The sequence below is a fragment of the Erpetoichthys calabaricus genome, chromosome 1 (genome assembly GCF_900747795.2).
Source record: "Erpetoichthys calabaricus chromosome 1, fErpCal1.3, whole genome shotgun sequence".
NCBI classification, from domain to species: Eukaryota; Metazoa; Chordata; class Cladistia; order Polypteriformes; family Polypteridae; genus Erpetoichthys; species Erpetoichthys calabaricus.
Genome location: NC_041394.2, coordinates 260,689,663 through 260,710,696, shown reverse-complemented (window position 1 = coordinate 260,710,696; position 21,034 = coordinate 260,689,663). Strand labels below are relative to the sequence as shown.

At 37.4% G+C, this 21,034-nt stretch overlaps 2 protein-coding genes across 2 annotated transcripts in view; both read right to left on the bottom strand.

Moving 5' to 3' along the window:
• The window catches only part of cav2 (caveolin 2), a 516,729-nt gene that overhangs the window by 39,562 nt on the left and 456,133 nt on the right, over positions 1–21,034 (bottom strand). The gene's annotated exons all lie outside the window — the stretch shown is intronic.
• LOC114661323 (F-actin-capping protein subunit alpha-2) overlaps positions 7,035–21,034 on the bottom strand; it is a 97,488-nt gene continuing 83,488 nt past the window's right edge. The window contains exons 7-10 of the mRNA XM_028814540.2: positions 15,477–15,558; positions 14,704–14,775; positions 12,010–12,072; positions 7,035–8,111 (exon numbers count right to left, since the gene is read on the bottom strand). Of these exons, the coding sequence (XP_028670373.1) occupies positions 7,971–8,111; positions 12,010–12,072; positions 14,704–14,775; positions 15,477–15,558 (358 nt within the window). The 3' untranslated portion in view covers positions 7,035–7,970. The remainder of the gene's footprint in view (positions 8,112–12,009; positions 12,073–14,703; positions 14,776–15,476; positions 15,559–21,034) is intronic.

Genomic DNA, 21,034 nt, shown 5'->3' with positions numbered 1-21,034 from the left:
ATTTAAACACTGAAGTTTGATTGGGTATTTAGCGACAAACACAAATTGGCTTCTGATTAGGTATACTGGCAGACACAAGGATCAGACAGCAGCTTGGTTAGCAGCCAGTACTGGATATCATCATCCATTCTTCCAACCAGCATAGGGATACAAGAAAACAAAGCATGCCTGAGCTGCATTAGCCACAAGCATCAAGGATGCAAGTCTACTGCAGAGTACGTCTCACATTTTTAATTTTTATTTTTTTTAACATATGCAGGTTAATGTGACTGGGTGTCAAAGCACCCCATAAAAATCAAAGGAAGATATGCAACCTACTGTATATGCAGACAGTGATGGGGCCATAAACTGAACCAGAAACCTAGAGCAGTAGTAACTACAGCGCAACACAGTTGTCCTTCAGCCAAGTAAATTTTAGAGTTGGGGTCTCATTTGTTCTCTCTGCTTCTTTTTGATTTGATGTTGACAAGAGTTAAAAAAAAAAAAACAGTGTTCAGTGTGATCAGCTAGCCTGGTTCCTTTTAAATACATTATAGTGATACATTATAAAACTTGCTAACTAAGGCCACAAGCAGAAAAAAATCTTTCCAGGAAGTTGTAAAAATCTGGAGATTGTAAAAGAATGAGTGCAAAAAATGTTTTGAGTGTAAAAGATGAGATATTGTTAACCATACAGAGATGGTCAAAGAAATGTGCTGAATTGGTAAGAAAGTCTAACCTCTCTCTCTCGTTATATATAAAAATAATTCATTACATTCATAAAGTGCTTTTCTCAGTACTCAAAGCGCTATCCACACAGGGAGGAACCGGGAAGCAAACCCACAATCTTCCACACACATATTTATATTTATTTATATATCTTCTATTATAAAAAGAAATCCTGTCCTGGAAAGCAAAAAGCAAGTCTACGATACGTGATCTTCTCGGGAGACATTTTAAAGACCCGTGAGACCAAAGACACACCCTACTTACAATCTATCATTATAGGATAATAGGCAGCAAAACATTCAGTCTTGTGAAGGATTTGAGCACACACAGATCCAGGGCTCTCAGCGCATATAAAGCGTATAGGCTAAGGACATGAAAGTAGGAAAATTAGAAAATATAAAAAAAGAAAGTAAAGATCGCAGTAGCGCAAACAAACAAACTGCCTCATTTAACTATGCACCAGTCTAACTTTGGTTTTGCACAATAATTACTACACTATTGCACCTTAACACTTAATTCTACTTTATTCACATAATTTTACTTATGTATTATGTTCTACTATACTGTTATCTTTCAATCTATGACTTTTTGTTAATCTTAACTGATATTCTTCCAACTTTGCACAGTTTTTGATAAGCGGATCAGGATGCATTTCACTGCGTGTTGTCCTGTATAACTATGCATGTGACAAATAAAGAATCTTGAGAATTTCAAAAACGGAGTTTACCGCACATGCATTTATTGGTTACTTTGTTCATGTATATGTATTTATTTGTCTGCATATTTAAAAACCTAAATTTACCCCAGGAGTCAAAAACGTTCTGTCTAGCCCTTGTACAAAAACCTAGACAAAAGCTGGGGTATCACCTTGGTAAACCCATGTACTTTTGGAGCTGTGAGAGGAAAATAGCACGACTTTACAGACAGGAGTCCAATGCAGAACTCTACTTACTTTTTTACTTTGTAAAAAGAAATTATTAACTGCTGATGATGTCGATCGTTTTGTCTGTGCTGAAATTCCAAACAGAGAAACTTATCCTGACCTCATTAAAAAGATTCAGCATATTGGTACTCGCAAGATTACAAATATTGTTTTTACAGAATTTCTGAAATAAAAGTGAAACTAATGAAATAGCAGCAATTCAAAGAAAAAAAAATCTTAAAAATGTGTATCCGGAAAACCAAACACGGGGGTTGGCGAGTGAAGCGAGCAAGGTGCAAAGCCCCCTAGTATATATATATATATATGTAAATGGCTATTTGGGGAACCGATGACTGTCATGAAGGTATAAAAGACTGGCATAGCCTTACTGAAGTTAAGCCTGCTGAGGAGGACAATCAGAAGACAGCCCACCCGGCCTGTGTAGACAGCAATTAGAAAAAAACACATTCCCAATCAACTTGTGCCCCCTGCTGAATACTCCCTAGTTTTCTGTCTTATCTTACCCCATTTGTTCTTTGTACTGTCTAGCTGGGTAAAGCAATTGAAGGAAAGTTCCATCAGTCTACAAGAGCCACTTAATCCATTTATAAGTCTCAGGAGATGGAGCTTGTCCTGCAGCTAACCACCATGTTTGCTTGATGGATTATTATTTATTTTTTTTTTTTTTACATATACAGAAATTACAACCATGCATTAGTTACCTTGTGTCTTTGTTGATGTTCTTTACATTTCTAAAAAAATGTCTTTTTATAAATTATTATTAACGTGTATTTTTTACAATCTGAGCAGGTCAGTAATTTAATGCTGTGTCCCAGACACTACATTACATTTACAGTTCAAGCCAATCTCAAAACTAAACTTCTCTGTCCTAGTGCTTCAGTGCAGCCACAAACCTCTGTTCCACTCTCCGTTGTTGTTTTGAGCTTGAATTTGCATTCACTTTTGCACATCTACACCCACCATTATAAACAAGCACACATTTCTTATAATGTAGTTCACTGAAAACACAAATGATAAGGCAGTTTCCATATATCAAATACAAACTTCTCACCTCAGTGTTACAGGGTCTGATTTCCGCCCAGTGGCACTCACATCTGTCATCATGAAGTGCTTTGAGAAACTGGTGCGGAGTCATATCATCGCCTGCCTGCCAGCAGACCTGGACCCATTTCAGTTTGCTTACAAAGCAAAGAGATCCACGGAGGATGCTGTGGCCACAGCCCTTCATGCTGCCCTGACCCACCTGGAGCAGCAGGGGAGTTACGCCAGACTGCTCTTTGTAGACTTCAGCTCGGCGTTTAACACCATCCTCCCACAACGACTGGTGTCCAAACTGGCAGATCTGGGACTTCCATCACTCACCTGCAGTTGGATACTGGACTTCCTGTCGGGTCGCTCCCAGAGGGTCAGGCTGGGTCTCCACACATCCACTGCTCTCAGCCTCAACACCGGGACGCCGCAGGGTTGTGTGCTCAGCCCGCTCCTCTACACCCTCTACACATATGACTGTGTCCCCCCCACTCACCATAGCAACAAGATTATAAAGTTTGCGGATGACACGACGGTGGTCGGACTCATCTCGGGCAAGGAGGGTGAGCTAGCATACAGGGACGAGGTGGAGCGACTGTCAGAGTGGTGCACAGTCAATAACCTGCTCCTCAACAACAAAAAAACAAAGGAGCTTGTTATTGACTTTAGGAAAAACAAAACTGACATCCAGCCACTCACCATTGGCGGGGCATGTGTGGAGAGGGTCCCGGTGTTCAGGTTTCTGGGTATGGAGCTGGAGGATGACCTGACCTGGAGTGCCAACACCAAGGAGCTGCTAAAGAAGGCACAGCAGAGACTGTATTTTCTGAGAATTCTCAGAAAGAACCACCTCCCAAAAAATCTGCTCCTTGCTTTTTATCATTGTTCCATTGAGAGTGTGCTCACGTACGGACTGTGTGTGTGGTACGGCAGTTGCACTTCCTCAGAAAAGAAAGCGCTACACAGGGTCGTCAGGATAACGGAGAGAACAATTGGTTGTACCCTCCCCACTCTGGAACAAATCTACACCTCCCGAAGCCGCAAAAAAGCAATAGACATTTCGCAGGACTCATCACATCCCGGTCATTGCCTCTTCCAGCTTTTGCCATCGGGCAAGAGATACAGAGCTATGAAAACTAGGACAAACCGCCTTAAAAACAGCTTTTATCCGAAAGCAATCATGGCCCTGAACTCAAAATAAAACTGCTCTATATTATTCTTCCAATGTGCAATATATACCTTAGGTCAACAAGTGCAATTTGTATATTTATTACTATTCGGTTTGTTATTATATTCTGTCTTTTTGTCATTTTAACCCTTATTCCTCACACTGAGTTGATTGCACCTTCAAATTTCGTTGTTCCTTTGTAAAAGTGACAATGACAATAAAGATCTATCTATCTACAGTGGTGTGAAAAACTATTTGCCCCCTTCCTGATTTCTTATTCTTTTGCATGTTTGTCACACAAAATGTTTCTGATCATCAAACACATTTAACCATTAGTCAAATATAACACAAGTAAACACAAAATGCAGTTTTTAAATGATGGTGTTTATTATTTAGGGAGAAAAAAAATCCAAACCTACATGGCCCTGTGTGAAAAAGTAATTGCCCCCTTGTTAAAAAATAACCTAACTGTGGTGTATCACACCTGAGTTCAATTTCCGTAGCCACCCCCAGGCCTGATTACTGCCACACCTGTTTCAATCAAGAAATCACTTAAATAGGAGCTGCCTGACACAGAGAAGTGGACCAAAAGCACCTCAAAAGCTAGACATCATGCCAAGATCCAAAGAAATTCAGGAACAAATGAGAACAGAAGTAATTGAGATCTATCAGTCTGGTAAAGGTTATAAAGCCATTTCTAAAGCTTTGGGACTCCAGCGAACCACAGTGAGAGCCATTATCCACAAATGGCAAAAACATGGAACAGTGGTGAACCTTCCCAGGAGTGGCCGGCCGACCAAAATTACCCCAAGAGCGCAGAGACGACTCATCCGAGAGGTCACAAAAGACCCCAGGACAACGTCTAAAGAACTGCAGGCCTCACTTGCCTCAATTAAGGTCAGTGTTCACGACTCCACCATAAGAAAGAGACTGGGCAAAAACGGCCTGCATGGCAGATTTCCAAGACGCAAACCACTGTTAAGCAAAAAGAACATTAGGGTTCGTCTCAATTTTGCTAAGAAACATCTCAATGATTGCCAAGACTTTTGGGAAAATACCTTGTGGACTGATGAGTCAAAAGTTGAACTTTTTGGAAGGCAAATGTCCCGTTACATCTGGCGTAAAAGGAACACAGCATTTCAGAAAAAGAACATCATACCAACAGTAAAATATGGTGGTGGTAGTGTGATGGTCTGGGGTTGTTTTGCTGCTTCAGGACCTGGAAGGCTTGCTGTGATAGATGGAACCATGAATTCTACTGTCTACCAAAAAATCCTGAAGGAGAATGTCCGGCCATCTGTTCGTCAACTCAAGCTGAAGTGATCTTGGGTGCTGCAACAGGACAATGACCCAAAACACACCAGCAAATCCACCTCTGAATGGCTGAAGAAAAACAAAATGAAGACTTTGGAGTGGCCTAGTCAAAGTCCTGACCTGAATCCAATTGAGATGCTATGGCATGACCTTAAAAAGGCGGTTCTTGCTAGAAAACCCTCAAATAAAGCTGAATTACAACAATTTTGCAAAGATGAGTGGGCCAAAATTCCTCCAGAGCGCTGTAAAAGACTCATTGCAAGTTATCGCAAACGCTTGATTGCAGTTATTGCTGCTAAGGGTGGCCCAACCAGTTATTAGGTTCAGGGGGCAATTACTTTTTCACACAGGGCCATGTAGGTTTGGATTTTTTTTTCTCCCTAAATAATAAAAACCACCATTTACAAACTGCATTTTGTGTTTACTTGTGTTATATTTGACTAATGGTTAAATGTGTTTGATGATCAGAAACATTTTGTGTGACAAACATGCAAAAGAATAAGAAATCAGGAAGGGGGCAAATAGTTTTTCACACCACTGTATCTATGTATCTATTTTCTGATGTCTTATGTCACACCGTTGCAGTTTCTCTTTTAGTTAGTTTTTTTTTTTTTACTAGTGATACTGACAACAAGTGTGAAGAATTTCAATGCATTGGTTAGATATGGTCAAGGAAAAATTGTACATAAACAATGTGCAATCAAGAAAACAAAGGAATACCTACCTGGTTATTCTGATGTCTTACCAAGATTAAAAGGAGTTCTGTTAATTGTTGATCTTAAATTTCATGTATATAATAAGTTAAATGGTATGGTTCATATTTTTATTTGTTCCAGTACACATACAATAATTAGTGCATTCAGTTAACTACTAACTGATATTTCATGATTAAATTTCTAAACATATTTGATGGCTTCTTTCAAACTGATTTACAATTTTGTTCAAAAAAGACACATGAACCAATCTATAACCAGTGTTCATATTGAAAAAGAATAAGAAATGTCATCTTTTCCGTATTCTTAGAAGCTACTAACAATTTACGCCACCTACCACCATTGTGAATCACACATGTTGAGTATCTACCTCGGGTGGCTTCAGAGGCTTTAAGGTAAAATTCAATGGTAAGCACAAAATATTATGAAGAGCCTGATCATCTGCAAAAGACTAAGAAGCAAAATGTTATACTGGAAATTGCTCACATTACTTATTTTGATAAATAATTGCAATGCTTTGTAATTAACAGTGGTAGTAATTATGTCCAAAACTCTATAGAGAAAAAAAAAAATCTGGACTTTTTGTGATTATGTTCAGTTTGGCACAATTCTAATGTGTAGTAAAGTAATATAATGGATTTTTACAGTCAACTAAGTATTATTAATGACTCTTCATTGTTTTTATTATTGAAGGAAATAATAAGTGGCTGGCTTATGGTCTTGTATTCTAACCAATACATCTCAGCCAACACTGCTCGCTTGGTTCCACGTACTCTCACATCCTAAACCATTCTAGCACACACTATTATTTCATTCAAACCACAGTAATGGGTGTCTAACTTTCCCCACAAATAACTTGAAAATTGTTTTTCAAGAACTCACCCAACAAGGTGTGAAATTAAGGACATTTCTTTTTTTTTTTTGAATAATAAAGATTACAACAAACTAAATTCCAGTTTGAAGGTTCTCCACTATGTTTTTTCTTCTTCTGTAATGACAAACAGCATCACTGCAAATAAACATGACAAACATGTCATCTGAGGTGACCTCCAATATAAACATGTTGACACAGTAGTCAATAAGGAGAAGATGATCCAATTTCATTCATGAAGCTTGAAGGACAAACTGATTGATTAATTTTAAGAATTTACTACTCAGGTAAATAGAAAATCTGTCATTTAATGCAACATAATTGATATTGTATTACAGTTCATTCCAAAAAAAAAATATCACCAAGTTGACCGACAAAATTTTTAATACAGGAATATATTACAATTGTATAAGTCATGTCTGTTTCATAAAAATAAGAGATTAATGGCAAATGTAATAAACATCTTAAGCAGTTAACAAGCATGTAATAAGCAATAATGTTTTGTGTGGTTTTAGCTAAATGAATTAAGATATAGATCAAAGACCTTTTTAATGAAACCGTTCCTTTTGACCTCTTTCATTCTTACAAATTTATGTTAGGTTTACAAATGATAACCTGTTCAGTATATTGCAGAAAATAGGAACTGTTATCATATTTCCTCTTTGAGTACATATAGTATGGAGAGCACAAACACATATAAACTGTGTGTGTAGTCAGACAAGTGGATGGCTTGGAAGGGATGACATAAAAATGAGTCAATGATCACAAGTAACTTTTACATTAAAGAAATTAAAAAAAAAAAAGTTCAGAATACTCCTATTTTTTCCAAAATAGATAGATGTAATAAACCCTACAGTACACTATGGGGTTTTAAGTAAAATAATTTCATTTTTCTCATCTGGATATCTTACTGGGATAAAAGGTGTGGTCTCCCCACCTAAATAAAATAATTATGAAGAAAGGTGTTTTATTTTGAACCGAAAAAAAAAAAGTAACATCATATACAGTTGGAAAACAAAACACGTCGGTAGAAATGTGTTAGCAACATAATAAAAACACCCAATGAGAGTTTCAATTAGTAAATATCTGTATAAAATTGGATTATTAAAGGTAGGCTGTTAATGTGTAATAAATGCTTTACATGTGAGACCAAACCTTTTATTACTTTTATTTTTTCATTTTTTACATGGGACAATACAGCAATCCAGTCATGCAAATCTTGGTTTAAGCATTTTGCATCTCTTTTCCTATCTTGTAGCTCAGGATTTTATTCCAGTCTATCTTGGTGCGAGTTACAGGTAGCTGTCGGCGTAAGGCTTTAAAAGTAGTGTCCGACATGGTCTGGTAATTCTCATTAATTGCAGTCTGAAAGAAAAAAAAAACAAATATAAATTTTGAAGAAGCATCCATCTACTAATTCTCACTGATGTCTGGCAACGTTATGTTTGTGGTATGTTTTCAAACGGACAAATTTATCAAGCAATGTGTTTGGATTATGGAAGGAAACCTGCACAAACTCTGGATGAACATCTAAACTACACCTAAGAGGCACTACAGCCCAAAACCAGACCATCACCTATGTACATTACCTGTAGTGCCACCAGGTTAGTTTTTATTTTTTCCCCAAATACAGACATATACTATATGGCCAAATGTTTGTGGACACCTAAACATCTTTCCCTTATGAGCTTGATGGACATCCAATTCATAAACAATGGGCATTACCCTTTGCGACTATATCAGCCTCCACTCACTTAGTAAGGCTTTTATTTGTTTTTAGGAAGGTGCTTCAGTGTATCTGTGTGAATTTGTGCCCATTCAGCCAAAAGAACATTTGTTAGGTCAGGTACTGATGCTGGACAAGAAAACTTGGCTCATAATCACCACTCCAATTCATCTGCAAAATTGTTCAGTAGGGTGGAGGTCAGGGCTCTGTGCGGGACATTAGAGTTCCTCCATGTATTTATGGACCTGGCTTTGTGCATAAATGCTCAGTCATGCTGGAACAGAAAAATGGCCTTTCCCAAACTGTTACCACAAAGTAGGAAGTGCACAATTGTTCAAAATGTCTTTGTATGTATTACCATAGTACTAGGATGTTGTACTGTGTTAGCCATTATGAATGTAGTGAGAAGTTATGCAAAATGACACCTTTTATTCGCTAACTAGAAAGATTACAATATCCAAGCTTTCAAGGCAACTCAGGCCCCTTCTTCAGGCAAGAAGCATGCATTTTGTAATCATTCTGTGTATTACCATTAACAGTAGCCTTCACTGGAACCAGGGGATCTAGTTCAAACCCTGAAAAATAGCCCCAGACCATTGTCTCTCCTCTACCAAACATTACAGTAGGCACTATGCAGTCCAAAACGTAACATTTTCCTGCCATTCGCCCAACACAGATTCAACCATCAGACTTCCAGATAGTTAAGCTTAATTCAACAGTCCATAGAACATTTCCACTGTTCCAGAGTCCAATGGTGGCCTGCTCTTCGGCCGAATCCTGAACCCCAAATTCATGAAGCTCCCAATGCACACTTCTTCTGATGATGTCGTTTCCAAAAGGCAATTTGGAACTCTGCTGTTATTGATGCAGTAAGCGATTTTTACACCCTACATGCTTCAGCACTCAGCCACCCTGCTCTGTGAGTTGGTGTGGACTACCTACCACTTCATGGCTGACCTACTGTTGCTCCTAGAAGCTTCCACTTCACATTAATAGCACTTACAGTTGACCGGGGCAGATCTATCAGAGCTGAAATTTCACGTATTGACTTGTGGCTAAAGTCACTGAGCTCTTCAGTGTTTGTCAATGGAGATTGTTCTGCTGTGTGGTGGCTTGTATGCACCCCTTAACAGTGGTTGTGGCTATAACACCTGAACTCAATAATTTGGACGGTGTCCACATACTTTTGGCCAAATAGTTTATATGACTGTAATTGACGCACCAAAATTTATTAGTTTGCAGGAAAGGCAAAAATAAGGTGGTGTGAGGGGCATAGTTAAGATTTCAATGATGATTGCTCTAAGGAAAAAACCATGGCTGCCTCACTACTATAACAGGGTTGGCATTCACACAAAATATTTTCAAGAGAACTTTATGCAGCACATTTATGTAATTAGGTGCTGAGAATCAAAGCACTGCGTCTGCTTTGTTTCCATGCCTGTTGTACTGTAAATCTGACTCAAGACAGGGGCAGAAATACACGGCTCCCATCATAAATCTGTCTTTACCAGTCAGACGCTACTGCAGGTCACTGGTTCATACAAAGGTACCTGTCCATCTCTGGGTATTTTTTCAATGGAAAGCTTGATGTTGCATAGGCTGATCTGAAAATAACAGATTAATAAAATTTAAAAACTGCATAGCTAGGTGGTGTGTAATGTCTTTGCATTTTTTGACCACTGAAAGATTTTAAGCCATTTACATTTTTAGATCTAATGCTCCAAATCTGATGGAAACCATTCTGCTTGTGAAACATTTTCAAGTAGGCTGCTAATACTGTATGTTAAACGTATTTAATTCTTGTAGATATAATTCAAATGTTTTTAGTGGGCTACAATTGACTCAGTATGTGGTCCCTTATACAATATTTTCCCCAGCAGGGTGTGATAATGAAAATCGACACTTTGTCATCTACTGTTTCTCAGTGGATGATGGCAGATTTATAGGATCCCTGCTCTCCTCTTATTCCATCTGTTATACCTATACATAGTCAAGGTTGCAAAATTCTATCTAAAGCCTTCTAAATAAGATTGTTCCTTCTTTTAAAGTCATCTCAGATGGTTTCTTTAACTGTTAATTTATTGAAAAATTTTCAATTTCAAAATTAAGCAGAATATTGCCAGTGTTATGAAAATGTTTTGATGATTTACACTTTGAATCGTCAAAGTCATGGCCAGCGGAATCTCTCTTTTATCTGGACATCAGTGTGTAAGCAAGTATAATTAAAAGCTCTTGAGAGATTATTAGCATCTGGCATATTGTCTGTATTATATATGTTCTTCTGTTGTTGGAAGTAGTTGCATCAGTAACAACTTACTCTCACAGGAAATGTAAAGCACACTCATTTGATGCAATGCAGTGCAACACTCTGGAGTATTAGGTGTCACTGAAATAGATTCAGCCTTACATTGAAGCTTTGAGAGCATCCATATTTTTCAGAATGTTGCCCCTGACGTCTGTGGAAATTAAATGATTATTAAACTGAAATACTTTTACCAGTGTTGATGTATGGAATGTTTACTGTAAGTTTATAGGAGTATTTTATATGTCGTAATTGAAATGTTTTATTACAGAGTACTCTTCCACCGGTGTTAAGCTATGAGGAAATACACTGAACACTCCTCCCATATGAAGTAAACTGGGGTCAAAGAAGAAGAGCACAGAAGTGAAAGCAGACGCAATGTCAAGTAAGTGGAAGATCTCAATATACTGTAAAGGAAAATGAAAATAGGAATTGACTTTATTTCTTGATGGCGACAGTTCTAAATTATTGGCACAGTAGTCCCTTTTCCACAGCACACCTGCAATGTACAAAAAGCTTGACATCTGACAGATTTTAAAGCAGTTCATAAATGTGTATACAATTTGTATCGCAGCCCAAATACAGCAAGTTGCACCTGTGCTACTTGTGTGAATTCAGCAGTGTATTTATAGAGCAGAATCTATGCAGTGAAAATGCCTTTCAAAGAATATGAAATTTCCAATGCACTAAAAGTGTTAGAGCAGTGCAAACATTTAAAGATATATATAACTTTCACAAATATCTCCATTGTATATAATCCAAACACAAAGCCAATAAAATAAATATTTAGGGGACAAAAATAGAAGAAATCTGTCTGAAACTTAATCTAATACATATTTCACTTTCCAAAGAGGAGAGAATGAAACAAGAAATTTCCCTCTTAAAACTGCAGCCTTGGCTAATTAACTTATAGAAAGATGCCAGCATGCGTCAGTCAGAAAGTGGTCCCTCTTTGTAAAGATCTTCCAAACGATGACATTATTTTTTTTAATTTGTTTTGCTTTATGTTATTGTGTCTCAAAACATAAAAGGTGAGACAGTAAAGGTTACCTCATACTCATAATTCTAGTGTAAGCAACACAGATACAATCATTTTTCTTTTATGTTCAAATATTTTATGGAAGACATTGTATACACATTAATTAAAAGTACTTCATACCTGATTTCCAGGTGTTGAAATATTTACGACAAATTGCAACAACTAGATAAAAAATAAATAAACAAATAAATAATACCTGATATTCATTTTCCGATGTCTCCAATAACTTAATGAATTCCTTGGCAGTCTGAGCTTCATTCTGGGACAGAAAAAGTAGAAAAGTTAACTTCATCACGAGGGAACTCATTTAGTGACAATTACCAAAGAATATTTTGCTGGATTAGGTCAGGTTTTGATGGAAATCTAATAACTTTTGGTATTAGTTTTTAAGGCAGTTTACAATTACTTAAACTGATTTATCTTTAATCACTTTAATGCCCTTCACAGTTTACCTAGAAATGATACAACATATCCAGTCTGGTTTACTGTAGTTTAAATTATCTCCAAAATCTTAAGTGTAGAATTGAGATTTCATAAATATGTATTAACTCAGGAAGAAATTCAGTCTACATACTTTGGACTTTGGTGCTGTTAGTATTGGTATACAGTTTTCTTAATGCAGCAGTCAAGGGGTGCTTATACTGAATATCCTGCACTAAGCATTTTGTGAGAATACAGATGTACTCCATTCTATCCAACAAATGACAAGCTTTTATTAAATTTTGTTTTGTAATGTGCGTGAACCTTAAATCACACTATTACAAAACAAGGTCAAAACTAAAGCATTTCTTCTTTTTATTATCGATTTTTTGCAAAATGTTACATGCAAAAGCACATTGCTGCCATCTGTAGGATGAAACAATCAAAGCCTTGATATGATACACGTTACATACAGTATGTAACAAAGAGCCAGAAAAAGACTAAGAAAGGATTGATTATTTGGGCCTCCGATTACACTGCACAACAAAGGTTTTGCTTCTTGAACACTGCTGGGTGTTTCTTACAGATTTTTGGGTGCTGATCACGAATATCACATCAAAATTTAACCATCACGTACCGTTTCAGTTTTGCCACAATTTTTTCTTATATTTGTATCCAAACATTTTCGCTCCCATAAGTGACTTATCAACAACGGTTTGTGCAGCCTGGGCATGTCCAGGAATGGAATCAGGCCAGGTTGGAAGCTGTTCTGTGGAAGATGACATCCTGGGCATGCCTGGGCAGGTCTGAACAAGCTTGACGCTGTCTCAGAATGCTATAAAGGTGGCTTGTATACACCGATCCTGCTCATTTGGTTAATATAGATAGTCAGTGTGTATGTATAGTATCAGTATAGTAATGTATAGTATCTGTAGCAATATAACAGTAAGTAAGCTTGATGCTATAGATGTTTTGGTGTCAGGAGATATGTCTCGTCAATGTCGTAACAGTCGTGATACATTCTGCTACATCTGTGGTGAATATACACTTGCGCCTCAGAGATGTTGGATGATTGTTCTTGTGAAGAAAGCTTATCATTTGTATTTCGGCTGCAAAATTGGTGATCCAGACAAGGAATGGGTGCTTCACATTTGCTGTGCGACATGTGCTGTCAGTCTGAGAACCTCGCTCTGAGGCACTCGAAAGACGATGCCGTTTGCTGTTCCAATGATATGGCAAGGACAGAAAGACCATGTGATGGACTGTTACTTCTGTTTGACTAATGTGTCTGGTTTCTCTGCCAAAAACAAGAAGTCAATTGAATATCCTAATCTGCCTTTAGTAATGAGACCCTTGCCACATGACGAAAGTCTTCCAATTCCGAAACCACCAGAGGATTGGACCTTAGATGAACCAGATGAAGAAACTGAAATGCAGGTTACTAACAGTGACATTGACCTGGATTTTGAACTGTGTTCATCAGGCGATCCACATCTGATAACACAGTCCGAACTGAACAATTTGGTCAGAGATTTGGGTCTGGCAAAAGCAAAAGCCGAGCTGCTGGGTTCGAGACTGCAGGAATGGCGTTTGTTGTCACCAGGTATGAAAATTTCGAGGCCAACATCATGATATAACCAAATTTTTTGCACAAGTCGACAGTCTCTGTTTCTGTTGTGACATTGAAGGATTGTTCTCGGCCTTGGGTTGTGATCACAACCCGGAAGAGTGGCGTCTCTTCATTGATTCATCAATGTTAATCCTGAAAGCTGTTCTGCTACACAATGGCAACGTTTATCCTTCAGTACCTGTTGGCTAAGCAACACACATGAAAGAAACTTATGAGAATATGGAACTGTTGCTAAAGCACGTCCAGTATAGCAGGTACAACTGGAATATCTGTGGAGATCTTAAAGTCGTTGCTCTGTTACTAGGACTGCAGCTCGGCTATACAAAGTACTGTTGTTTCATCTGTGAATGGGACAGCCGTGCCAAAGAGTCGCACTATTCGACAGAACTAGCCACTCCATAAAAAGTTAGTTCCAGGACAGAAAAATGTGGCATGAGTGGCACAACAGATCAGACATGTTATGAGTGACAAGCGGTTTGAAGATCTGTTAGCTTATGCGAAACATAAACGTGACTAAATACATTATTGTCAGTAAACATATAAATGTCTATTTCTCAGAGTTCCTACGTGATGCAGTAAAACCAAAACTATATTTGTGCATACCCGGTAGGTACCTGTCACAATCAGCAAAAACTTTTCAGGAAGCAAGACATTTAAAAAAAATTGTTCTGCAGTGTTATTAAAACAACCGAGGAACTTAATTTGTTTCTAAAACGTTTTGAGGAATATTACGTAAGCACCATATTGCTGGAGATAACCCATATTTGACTCACAATGTCCTTGAATCAACGGAAATTTTTATGTAGCACTGAATAAAAATTAAATTGAGATCCAACTTACAGAAAGAGACAAGGATTCCTGTACATCTTTATGGCTGACAAGTTGTACATTTCCGTCTTCATAATAATGAACCTGAATCATTAAGAAATCTCATTATTTCATTGTACAACATTCTGCTTGTGCAATACTTACCAATTCTTTTTTTATAACAATTTGCTATAAAAATGTAATAAATATTTTCAAAACTTTATAAAGCCATAGTCCAGATGTTTAAAATTGAATCAATGACATTTCTTATAACTTATTGATAAAACATACACATATAGACACCGCTGAAAGCACCAAGTCTACTCAAGAGGAAAACCAGACTACTTTCAACAGTATGGAAGGCATCTGGAGCAAGGTGTACATCAGTGTGGTCAAAGATGAGAAATATATTCTAAGATGCCAAGATAAAGTACTTTAAAAATTGGCACGGTTAACCAAAAAACTAGAATCTTCTAATTTTAGTATACAGTATGTTCTCAGTTGAGTCATGCAATTGTGCCTAACCTCTTAGCATTTTTCAACATTGTTATGTTGAAAAAAATTATATTTTAGTAATGTATTTATTATTAGTAATATACTCCCTTCACATTATTACATCACTTTTGTAAAAAATCACTATGACCAATGTTAACATTTGACATATGGGTCCTACAAAAATATTTACAAATCTACAGACATATTAGAAAAATTCATATGATGACTTATTACATGCAAAGTCAAGACCATTCAATGGATAAAGAAGCCCTAATAGCGCTTCACAAGTTTAAACAACATAGATATTCTACCTGTATCTTCATTATACCCACTACTTGAGTGGGTACTCCTGGAGTGATGTTAAATTTCCATTCTGACCTCCAGCGTCCATTCCTTGAAGTAAAAGAGAAAAAATTATGGAAATGTATTCAATTTTTAAAAATCCCAACTATATATAGTTTTACTACAGTTTTGGTAGTCTGCTTAACAAAGTCACTACAAATTAACTTTTCACACCTACACCATGTAACAACGAGGGTTATACAATTGCTTTGGATCTGCAGGCGCATAAGGAATTTAAAAATGCCTGGTTTACGTGCTGTTGGCACAGTAAGATTCCGTAGCCAAAGGAAATGCTGCTGTGCATAATGAGTAACAGGCCATCAAGAGTAAAGGAGTGTCTGCGTCAAGATTGAAAATTTTTTAATGTAAGTGTTATCTGGCTCCTAATAAAGACCCTGATTTCTACAGCAAAAAAAAAAAAGGACAAAAAAACAAAATAAATAACATTTGGAGAGAATTAGCACAAACCCTAATGAGACATTTCTTCTTCATTAAATTCTGTTTCACAAGGCTGTTAGCAATGCTTTTTGCTTCAAGTTTCACATTAAAAAAATGGCCATTTGTATCTTCTTGGGCTTTTCCAACTCTGTTGCCATCTTTTTGGGAACCATGATTCTGAAGATATGAGAATGCTCCTGAGCAATCTACTTGACAAGCCGACTTAACCACAGCATGTGAATGCAGCATTAGCTATGAGAATGAATGATCGACCAGGTCCTCACTGCAGGGTCAAATGTAGGTGGGGTTGGATGTCAAAGTGTTGCCATCAAAGACTAGTTTGCTGATGGATATGAGATGGGGCAAGGGCAGATACTAGACTGTTAGCTTAAAATGGGACCTACTCCTGCATTCTGGTATAATAGACAAATGGTATTTAACACTTGCAATGATTAATAAATAAACAATATCATTACTAGCAAATTGAATAAGTTGGTTAACCAGCAGGTGACAAAGAGTACTGGGAAGAGAATGCTCCACATGGAGTGAGGTTATCAGTGGAATCCCTCAGGAGTCCGTCCTTAGACCATTACTTTTTTGATTTATATTAATGACATTGATTCTGGTATAGTTACTAAACTTGTCAAATTCACACTAGGACACTAAAATTGGACGGATGGCAGACATTGAGGAAGCAGCAAAAAGATGCAGCTTAATGTAAAACAGTGCAAAGTGCTACACGTGAGCAAAAGGAATATATATATCTATATTTATATATAATCCGACATCTGTATTTCTGCCTGTTTGTCTGTCCACTTTTTACAAGAGAACTACTTAACAGATTTAGATCGGGTTTTTTTCTATAATTTGCTTGAACACTCCGGTTGATTTTGCAACTTCTCTCATCACGCTAAGAATCATAGCTCACTTGCAGGAGCAATATATTTGTGCTAATTTGAGCCAGAGGCTGCAGGCCGAGGGAAGGTGGAAGTGCAACATCAGTAGTAGGGAGCCAGGTTGGGCCCTCCTTACTATCCTGTGTCACTACTAGACAGGCGGAGTCACGGAGTACGGCTAGTCAATTATAAATACAAGATGGTAGACTCTGTCATATATATCTGAAAAGGATTTAGGAGTTTATATTGACGCAACATTTTCATATTTCAACTAAGCAATTGCACAAAAGCAATTAAAACTGAAAATATTAGACTGCATCATTTAAAACATTGAATTTAAGTGAAGGAATGTTATGCTCAAATTATATAATGCATTTGGAGTACCACATCTGGAGTGTTGTGTGCAGTTCTGGTCACCATGCAACAAAAAACACCTAGCAACACATGAAGCTGTGTAGAGGAGAGCAACCAAGAACATCCCAGGAGTTAAGGACATGTCCTGCTCTGACTGACAGAGAATTAAACCTGTTTAGTCTTGAGCAGATGACACTGTGTGGGGACCTAACCCAGCTATTTAAAATCCTCAAAGGCACTGATAAAGTAGGTCTAGCAACATTGTTTCAGCTTAAGAGTGAATCACATACTCAAGGAGATCAGTGGAAATTAACAGGAAGTGCATTTAAAACTGAATTCAGAAAGCACTTCTTTACGCAAAGAGTTGTGGGATTCTGGAACAAACTGCCAAGACATGTAGTTGAAGCAGAAGCCTTTAAAACCTTCAAGAAAAATCTGCATCAGATATTCGGACAGCTTAGCTATTAGTTAAATAAATGGACTTGATGAACCGAATGGTCTGATCTCATTTGTCAAATTTCTTATGTTCTTAAATACACATCTAATGCTACACCTTCCTTATACGGTAAGACTCAGATATCCAACCTTGTTACATATGACATATGTTACATATGTACCTGGAAAAAAATCAAAGCACTGCCAACATCTAGCTCTGTGCTGTTCTTAGGGCTACAGTGAGGTATATATGGAACGGCTGCAAAGATGATTGGTGTTGGCACCTGCTCTACACATTTAAAAATCATCCTACTCGTTCTTCATAATTGAAAAAATTCAGCTTCATTGTGGTTTATAAGACAAAAAAAGTATTAAAGACTATCTTCACATGCTTCATTTTGTTGTAAAGCACTTGTTTGTACTTTGCAAGGGTATTGCTGTACCAATAACAAAAACTGTTACAAAAATTACTAATAAGCATTTTGTTAAACAAAATAAAAACAAAACTACTTGCAAAAGCTGAGTGAAAACCAAAAACTAAAGAAATTAAAATTGTATACTTGAAAACTAACTGAAATAAAATAAAAATGGATATAAATGAAAATTTGCTGTTTTGTTTTAACGTAACCACAGTTGCTGGTCATCATTATTCCCTTTGCGGTACATGCCTGTGAGGGCACACAACTAACTTTTAAATGCAGATTTTTACAGTAGTGAAAAAGAAACATGTCAGGAAATTCCTTACTGAAGCTTTTTCAAAAGAGGGACAGCCTCACAGCCCTCCTTCCCGTAATCAGTTAATAAAAATAGCCAAAGAAAGCCTATATGTGTATCCTTTAAAATACTGGCATTAAAGTTAATTAGTTCGTCCTATGCTCAACATTCTCTTTGAAGTAGCTTTGGCTTATGCAATACAGCAAAGCAAAGCTCCGGGGCAAAATACTTTAGCAAATAACCCATATTTAAAGAGTTAAACCAGAACAACAACAAAAAAAAAAAACAGGGACAGTAGTTTAGGATAAATTACTCCCATCATCCAGTGGACAAAATTATTTTAGTTTTATTCACCAGGATATCCATCCATCCATTTTCCAACCCGCTGAATCCGAACACAGGGTCACGGGGGTCTGCTGGAGCCAATCCCAGCCAACACAGGGCACAAGGCAGGAACCAATCCCGGGCAGGGTGCCAACCCACCGCAGTCACCAGGATATACTGCTTTGAAAACAGGAAAAGTCACTTTCTGTAAAATGTCCAAACCAAAACACAAACTGGTGTGCATAGCGAGATACTAAAGTAAACTATGGAGCTGAATTAAGATATGAAGATCAACTCACTGTTTAACACTGAGCATTCCTCATCAGATTCTGGTGATGATACAAGGAAAAAAAAGGAAAATACTGTATTACTTTTACTTTTTTGATAACTTTTTCTGTCTGGCTTGAGTTCTGCCTTGCACCTGATGCCATCAGGTTAGGATCTGGTGAATGTGGTGGATTCAATCATTAATGGATAGCTGGATGAATAAATAAAACATCATCTCTCTCTCTATCTATCTCTCTCTCTCTCTCTCTATATATATATCTCTATCTATCTATCTATCTATCTATCTCTCTCTCTCTCTATATATATATATATATATATATATATATTATATATATATATATATATATATATATATATATATATATATATATATATATATATATATATATATAAATAAAATCTAATGTCTGTCTGTATGTCTGTCCGCTTTTCACATGAGAACTACTTAACGGATTTAGATCGGGTTTTTTTTAATAATTTGTTTGAACATTCCGGTTGAATTTGCAACCTCTCTCATCGTGCCAAGTATCATAGTTCACTTGTGGTACTGATTTATTTGCGCAAATCCAAGAGAGACACAGTGGAGCCCTCCTCACCCACGCACCAACCTCAGGGCGTGTACCTTACTTCCACTTAGCTAACGAATGAGAGAACTATTTAACGGATTTACATCCTGTTTTTTTCTAGAATTTGCTTGAACATTCCGGTTAATTTTGCGACTGCTCTCATTGTGCTAAGAATCATAGTTCACTTGCAGGAGTTATATATTCGCGCTAATCCGAGACAGAGGCTGCAGACCAAGGGGAGAGGGAAGCGTGATGTCAGGAGTGGGGAGTCGGTCTACCTCTGAGTTTTGGAGCGTAACTTGCATCCGCTTAGCTAACGATACCTTTTTGTTTATTGATGTTTAAAGTTTGTCTTGTTTCACTACTATGCAGGGAATAGCTAGTTTGTTATAAAAATGAAATAGGTTTCCAGCCAATCGTCTTTTTTCAAGTCTAGAATGTGATTCTGCTTTTAGATACTAATACAAATGAAAAGCTTTGATTTAAGTTGATTGTGCTTTTTTTTTTTTGCCATTGTCTTAGACAGAATATGATTGTTTTAACTTGACTCCCAAAGCAAAGAACTGGTCTGAAATTAAACATTATTGTCTGAGAGTACTTCACATACGATTCTGACAGTAAAAAGAGCAAGAATCCATGATATGGCAGTCAGATATTTGGAACCTAATTAAAATGAAATAACCTGAACAATTTAAAAACACTCTTAGAGTGCTTTCATAAAGAAGTCTATAAGCAGTTTGAGGACTACAGCATGCTGAAAAAACACAAACCTACTAATGAAGGTGACATGGCAGGTTATGACAGACAGCAAACTTTTGTCTCTGAAGAAGGTGCTGTCTGGTCACATCAGTCAAGCAAATGCAAGAACAGAGAAAGTGTGCTGGCATGCTTATGTATTGAATGTCTAGGAGGTTGTGTGAATTACCAGCCTTCACCTGGCAAGTACTTAATCCTAAGCATAAAATGTCCAGTGCTTCCAAACTAAAGACTCTGCCCATTGAATAGACAGACGGTGCTACAGTTCAAGTAAGATGTTTCTTTAAAATTTGACAAGATAAATCTGTATTGATGGATGGAGCAAACAGAGGCTCCCTGAGTCCTGTTCATATGTAGACCAGTGTTTCTCAACCACTGCCACCGATGGGTCGCAAGCCGCTACGTTTACATTGGTTTACATTGCAGTATGTCAGGAAGTAGATCTCCGCTCCATGAATCGTGTTTGATCCCCCTCCCACTTGATCCACCAAGGGTAAACCCTAACCACTCGGACAATCTTCCTTGATTCACTGTCACTGCCTTAATATGCACATTTTACCAAGGGAAACATATTCCAAATTATCCAAAAGTGAGTAAGCCCATCAGACATCAGTACATGAGTGGAAGGAGATGAACTCTTTTGACTTCAAGCATGGCTGAATGGAGACTGCCTATTGGACATGGCCCTTTACAAGCTACACAAGGGTCCCAGGGGCCCAGTAACTAGGTTGTCCAGTGACTTTTTAAGACCCACTC